The following is a 7,496-nucleotide window of genomic DNA, read 5'->3' as shown; positions in this document are numbered from 1 at the left end:
CTCACTGCAGTCCCATCAGCTCACTGCAGTCCCATCAGCTCACTGCAGTCCCATCAACTCACTGCAGTCCCATCAACTCACTGCCGTCCCATCAGCTCACTGTTAAAAAGCTTGCTAAATGCAGAATACTTTTTTTTTTTTTGTCCAGGACTAACCTTAATCTGTGTCCGGGAAACGGGCCCTTTGATCAAAGATACATCCGTCCATTTATTTTTGTTTTTCCAGGAAATAAGGGAGCAGTGGGTGTTTCCTTCATGTTCAACGGAACTTCCTTTGGCTTCGTTAACAGTCACCTGACCTCAGGCAGTGAGAAGAAGATCAGGTGAGCTGCAGGGACCAAAAAAAATAATGGTTGAATTTTTTTTTCTCCAGAATATAAAAATCCTAAAGCATACCGAATGGTTGTGTCAAATGTAGACAATTTCCATGTTTTCCCAGAACTCAGACCCCCTAGGAACCAGATTGCATTGAAAGCTAAATGGCGCTAAATTAAAAAAGTGTATTAATTTCACAGACATAATCTCAGTAGGTACAGAGATTTGGGATTTAAAATGACCAAATTAATACAGACCATTTAAATGTGGTATATGTCTGACCAGACCTCCTCTCAATTGTCTTGCATTTGAGTAATACATGGGAAGATTTAATAAAATGTAAAAAAAAGTATTCCGCTGGCACAATATCAGTACATTTAACATCTCCTCAAAATGTATATAAACTCTTAGGAGCTTTGTTTTGTTTATGCTCCAGTATTGTTTAAAATGTCTGTTATTTGTGGTCTGTCTGCTCTATTTCCTGAGTAGGCTTTAAAAAAAAAACTRGAGTCTATTGACGCATCGGTGCTTCAATGTTTGTTTACACGGGCTGCGTCTCAATCCACTGCGTCTCAATCCACATCCGCGGTGGAAAGTGGCAGAGCTACGGCGCTGTTTGTCAAACCAGTAGACATCCCAAAAAATAGGTATTCTCAGGAAAACTTCTGTAGTATCTGAACTAATCTGACCCCTCTATAGAAAGGGGAGACTCTCGTGAACACGATGGTGTTCTACYYCCCCCCCCCCCCCCCACAAGCCCCACGAGACTTGTCTGAAGTCGATAATGCTGATATGCCAATGTTAGTCTGTAGCATTTGAACCGTTTGGGTAACAAACTATTATGACGCCACTGTGGAAAGGATAGACCCTCACGGACAAGATGCTGCTCTCTGTTTTGCTCTACGAACGTCCACAAGCGGCATGGAATTCGTCTAAATCTAACTCGTACAAATGAATGGAATTATTTTATGTTCGTTTCTGTTTGATGAATAGAGAAACACAAAGATACAAGTCTGAATATTGCAACAACAAAAAAATAGCTAAACGTGAGGACAGAAAACTTCATATCTCAACTTGAAACAAAACATTTAATTCCTCAACCTTTGTTCTCTTGCCAGACGCAACCAGAATTACATCAGCATCCTACGCTTTCTTAATCTTGGAGATAAGAAACTGAATCCTTTTGACATCACACATCGATTCACTCATCTGTTCTGGTTTGGGGATCTGAATTATCGAATCGAACTGCCATCCACAGTAAGTTATACTTAGTTTAGCAGTTAGTTACCATTGGATGGGCAGATTGTATTGTAGCTAATTCGGGGGGGTAGCCTGACCGGGACTCAAACCTGGGTCCAGCGGCGGGTCAACCCGAACACATTAACCGTTACTCCAAGAGATYCGGACCTTTTGACGAGTTTGTGTTGGGTTAAGGTTGCTACAGTATCAACAACTCTCAACTTAGTCTTCTCTTACTGAGATCATGACAGTATTACAAAAACTGGAGATCATATTGAGAGGAATTMATGTCAGTAGCTAGGTTTCCATCYAATTAGTGACAGATTTTCATACAAATATTCTACAATCGGCATAAAAACAATAATGATGTTTATTTTTCCCACCTGTTGCAGGTAAAGGGCTATGCGTGGTGACAGAGTGCACATAAAAACACAGTTTTGCGGTTAAATTCCCATGTACCGAATATATATTTACTTTACTCGCATGAAAAGGTTGGATGGAAACCTGCTTTGTGTAATAGTGTCAAGTGTAACCAACAAATGATTTCTGTCAACGTGCTTCTCGAATGTGTTAAGAAATAGAGAACCAGTTGTCTGGTTAGCAGAACGTGGAGGACAAGACCGCCTGGTGCATGAAACAGTGGATCCTATCCTAAATGGCTCCCTTATCTGGTGCACTACTTTTGACACTATGCATCCTAATTGGCGCCCTTATCTGGTGCACTACTTTTGACACTATGCATCCTAATTGGCGCCCTTATCTGGTGCACTACTTTTAACCCGTGCCCTGGTCAAAAGTACCCGCAATAGGGTGCCATTTGGGACACAAGAGCCAGCATGCAGTTCCTATTCCCTATTTATCTGTTAGCGACCAAGTCAGGCGAAAAAAGAGACAGTGGTGTGCTGATGACGTCACCGGGCAGGAAAAAGAGAAACAGCTACTTTGCATTGTGTTCCCTTAACAGGAAGCAGAGAGCATTGTGACCAAGATCAAACAGCAACAGTACCAGGAACTGCTGTGTAGAGACCAGCTCACCATTGAGAAAGGAGAAGAGAAGGTGTTTCTACACTATGGTAAGACAAGGTCATACATTTCCATACAAAATCAACAGTGAAAGAGTCAGTACACATCTATAGTATGTTGGTATTGTAGGCTGAGCAGCCATTACACTATTTTACACTATCAAGTGTCAACATTTTAAAGGGTGCAGTGCAGTCAAAAACTAGATTTTACCTATGTTTTATATATATATATTTCTACAYTATGAGATTGGATTTTTTTTKTTGTGAAATTGTGAAAATKATGATAATGCACTTTTAGTGTAAGAGCTGTTTGAAAAGACAGGGGGTATACGTTAATAGACTAATAACAAAGATAGTTTGCCCTCCTCTCTGCCAATAACAGCTGGTTTTCAGGTTACTGTCACGCCCTGACCTTAGAGATCCCTATTATTCTCTATGTTTGGTTAGGTCAGACTCGGTGTGACTCGGGTGGGAAAATCTATGTTTTCTATTTCTTTGTTTTTGGCCGTGTGTGTTTCCCAATCAGAGGCAGCTGTCTATCGTTGTCTCTGATTGGGGATCACATATAAGTTGTCATTTTCCCTTTTGGGTTTTGTGGGATCTTGTTTTCTGTTTAGTGTTTTTCGCCTGACAGAACTGTGCGCTTTCGTTTTCGTTTTTGATTTTTTTCCCGATGTCATCAATACAATTACGATGTACGTCTACCACGCTGCGCGTTGGTCTCCTTCTCCCAACGAGAGCCGTTACAGTTACACATCCCTCCCGTTAGGCTCCTCCTCCTCTCTCAGACCACTCCCAGACAGTCCAGGCTACATTGTTTGCTTGAGAAACTGCAATTTGCTAAGAAGCCATTTTTGTTTAGTTTTGTYTAATTTTTCATTAAAAACAATCACAGTAAGGTACTTAATTATTACCCAGAAATTATTTCTTATTGAGATAATAAAAAAAAAACAGGTGCATTGGACCTTTTAATAAAACCACCTAGTYCAAGTCTTATGTTATTCTCATTGAAATGTAGATTCAACAACATGACACACAAACAGAAAAAATGTGTTTGTGTGGAAGTGCTGACTAACGGCGAATAACTATAAACTATCACAATAAAGAAAGTCATACACTCCATGTAAACTCAGCAAAATAAGAAACGTCCTCTCACTGTCAACTGCGTTTATTTTCAGCAAACTTAACATGTGTAAATATTTTTATGAACATAACAAGATTCAATAACTGTGACATAAACTGAAACAAGTTCCACAGACATGATAAAGAATGGAATAATGTGTCCCTGAACAAACGGGGGTCTAAATCAAAAGTAACAGTCAGTATCTGGTGTGGCCACCAGCTGCATTAAGTACTGAGTGTATCTCCTCCTCATGGACTGCACCAGATTTGCCAGTTCTTGCTGTGAGATGTTACCCCACTCTTCCACCAAGGCACTGCAAGTTCCCGGATATTTCTGGGGGGAATGGCCCTAGCCCTCACCCTCCGATCCAACAGGTCCTCAGACGTGCTCAATGGGATTAGATCCAGGCTCTTTGCTGGCCATGGCAGAACACTGACATTCCTGTCTTGCAGGAAATCACGCACAGAACGAGCAGTATGGCTGGTGACATTGTCATGCTGGAGGGTCATGTCAGGATGAGCCTGCAGGAAGGGTACCACATGAGGGAGAGGATGTCTTCCCTGTAACGCACAGCGTTGAAATTGCCTGCAATGACAAGCTCAGTCCGATGAGGCTGTGACACACAGCCCCAGACCATGATGGACCCTCCACCTCCAAATCGATCCCGCTCCAGAGTACAGGCCTCGGTGTAACGCTCATTCCTTCGTTAAAGGCAAATCCGACCATCACCTCTGGTGAGACAAAACCGCGACTCGTCAGTGAAGAGCCATTTTTTGCCAGTCCTGTCTGGTCCAGCGACGGTGGGTTTGTGCCCATAGGCGACGTTGTTGCCTGTGATGTCTGGTGAGGACCTGCCTTACAACAGGCCTACAAGCCCTCAGTCCAGCCTCTCTCAGCCTGTTACGGACAGTCTGAGTACTGATGGAGGGATTGTGTGTTCCTGGTGTAACTCGGGCAGTTGTTGTTGCCATCCTGTACCTGTCCCACAGGTGTGATGTTCGGATGTACGATCCTGTGCAGGTGTTTGTTACACGTGGTCTGCCACTGCGAGGACATCAGCTGTCCGTCCTGTCTCCCTGTAGTGCTGTCTTAGGTGTCTCACAGTACGAACATTGCAATTTATTGCCCTGGCCACATCTGCAGTCCTCATGCCTCCTTGCAGCATGCCTAAGGCACGTTCACGCAGCTGAGCAGGGACCCTGGGCATCTTTCTTTTGGTGTTTTTCAGAGTCAGTTGAATGGTCTCTTTAGTGTCCTAATTTTCATAACTGTGACCTTAATTGCCTACCGTCTGTAAGCTGTTAGTGTCTTAACAACCGTTCCACAGGTGCATGTTCATTAATTGTTTATGGTTCATTGAACAAGCATGGGAAACAGTGTTTAAACCCTTTACAATAAAGATCTGTGAAGTTATTTGCATTTTTCGACTCAGGACAGGGTCCTGAAAAAGGTCTGTTTCTTTATAAACTCCCAGCAATTTAATGGTTATTTACCAACGTTTCGGCATCACTTCCTCATTGAAATGTGCAAAATTAAGCCTTGGAGACCACAACCTATCTTGACCTTTGATACATTTATTGTTTCATTTCATCTCCCCACAGATGAGGAGGAGATCACATTCGCGCCCACGTATCGTTTCGAGAGAGACACACGAGAGAGATATGCCTACACCAAAGCCAAAGCCACAGGGGTAGGTTTACTGTGTTTTCTCAGATCAACACTGGGCACACCGCATCATTTTAACATGGAAATGTGGGTAATATTTGGTTAAGAAGTGGCTCAATGAGACTGCTAGAAGTTTGTTGAATTCCCAATGTGTTATCACTATGCTTTCAACCATCTACAAGCAGAAATCAAATTCCAATGGAAAAACAATGTCTGATTTTTGGGTTTAGGTATCATCACTGAGCTTTCAACCATTTAAAATAAATGTTCAAATGGTGTTATTTTTGTATTTTATTTTATTTATTTCACCTTTATTTAACCAGGTAGGCCAGTTAAGAACAAGTTCTCATTTATAACTGCGACCTGGCCAAGATAAAGCAAAGCAGTGCGACAAAATCAACAACACAGAGTTACACATAAACAAACGTACAGTCAATAACACAATAGAAAAACTTATGTACAGTGTGTGCAAATGTAGAAGAGTAGGGAGGTAAGGCAATAAATATGCCATGGAGGCTAAATAATTACAATTTAGATTAACACTGGAGTGATAGATGTGCAAGTAAGAATACTGGGGTGCAAAAGAGCAAGAGATAATACAAATATGGGGATGAGGTAGTTGGGTGTGCTATTTACAGATGGTCTTCATCTCATAGCAGAACCAAATGACCTGGATTGCAGGTTGAGATTACATTAAAAGTACACGGTGCAAGTGATCAATGCTGTTGGAGATTCTGTACAGATTATTACAGCGATTGTGAAGATCTCCACAGACCTGCGTGCCATCTTGAACATACCCACTTATGATTACATAAGAACAAATATATAGTTAGGCTACAAGTAACCTCAGAATGTGGCCATGGATGTGTTACTCGTTTTAAAGTTGAATAAAAACTGTTACGTTAGTTTGTAAGATAACCTTATATGTAATATTACAAAAGTAATATTGAATTGTGTTTGGTTGGCAATGCAACCAAATATCCACATTTAAAGGAGATGTATCTAATGCTTGGATGTTTTCATTTTAGCACACTGGTTTAATCCTACATATTATTTGTTAACTTGTCGACAAGTTAATAGGCTATTTACTGTATTTTAAAAGTGATTTGATTGTCAACGCAACCAAATATCAACTTTTGAAGATTTATATTTTGTGCCATTGACTTAATCTGGCTTTATTTCCAGTTTGTCTACAAATTAATAATTGATATGTTGGAGTCTCCATCTAGACTTAAAGAATATGACTAAATCCAATCAGACTTTATTTAAAGTGTATTTAAAGTTCATTTTGATTTAGTCCTATTCTTTATGTTAGATTTGTTGTTAAGATGGAGACGTGAATCTAACATATCAATTATTAATTTGTAGACAAACTGTAATTAAAGCCAGACTAAGTCAGTGGCGCAGATGGAACTATCCAAGCAGAAGATACATCTCCTTGAAATGTTGATATTTGGTTGAGTTGACAACCAAACACAACTCAATAACCAGTTTGTCTACAAATTAATAATTGATAAGTTGGATTCACGTCTCCATCTCAACCAAAAAGAATCTATGTTAAAGAATATGACTAAATCAAATCTAACTTTAAATGCACTGTAAAATAAAGTTTGATTTAGTCCTATTCTTTACTTAGATTTTTTTTATCCAACATATTAGTAATTATTAACTTGTAGAGTCAATTTGAAATCAAGCAAAGCTTGAAACCCTAGGCCCATGTGTACTGTATTGTCTATCTTTAGTTGAAACCTGGAATTAATTGAAACAATAGCTGTTGATGATTTTGCCAATGCTATATAGGCCTGATATATATATAAAGCACCTCCTACTGGAGAGTAGATCTACCTACAGCACCTCCTACTGGAGAGTTGATGTATCTACAACTATACCTTTGGTCTCTCATCCAGGGTTTCAACTAAGACCAGCCCTGCTTAGCTTTCATATTTATCCCTGACTACTAGTAATATGCTATCATGAGAATTATTATTGAGAGATCCCTTAATAACTAAATGGATTCACGTGTGCTATCAAAGTAATTCCAAAGGGTAACAGAAAATTAAAATGCAACCATAGTTTATCAGTCATATATATATATATATATATATAATATATATATATATAATATATAGTATA

The 7,496-nt window shown here is 39.9% G+C and overlaps 1 protein-coding gene across 1 annotated transcript in view; it reads left to right on the top strand.

Annotated features, from left to right (window-relative positions):
• LOC112075065 (phosphatidylinositol 3,4,5-trisphosphate 5-phosphatase 1) overlaps positions 1–7,496 on the top strand; it is a 45,005-nt gene that overhangs the window by 27,622 nt on the left and 9,887 nt on the right. The window contains exons 13-16 of the mRNA XM_070440757.1: positions 96–322; positions 1,433–1,571; positions 2,518–2,626; positions 5,300–5,388. Of these exons, the coding sequence (XP_070296858.1) occupies positions 96–322; positions 1,433–1,571; positions 2,518–2,626; positions 5,300–5,388 (564 nt within the window). The remainder of the gene's footprint in view (positions 1–95; positions 323–1,432; positions 1,572–2,517; positions 2,627–5,299; positions 5,389–7,496) is intronic.

Source organism: Salvelinus sp. IW2-2015, unplaced genomic scaffold (genome assembly GCF_002910315.2).
Source record: "Salvelinus sp. IW2-2015 unplaced genomic scaffold, ASM291031v2 Un_scaffold2970, whole genome shotgun sequence".
Taxonomy (NCBI): domain Eukaryota; kingdom Metazoa; phylum Chordata; class Actinopteri; order Salmoniformes; family Salmonidae; genus Salvelinus; species Salvelinus sp. IW2-2015.
The sequence above is the reverse complement of the archived record's forward strand: the minus strand, read 5'-3'. Positions and strand labels throughout refer to the sequence as shown.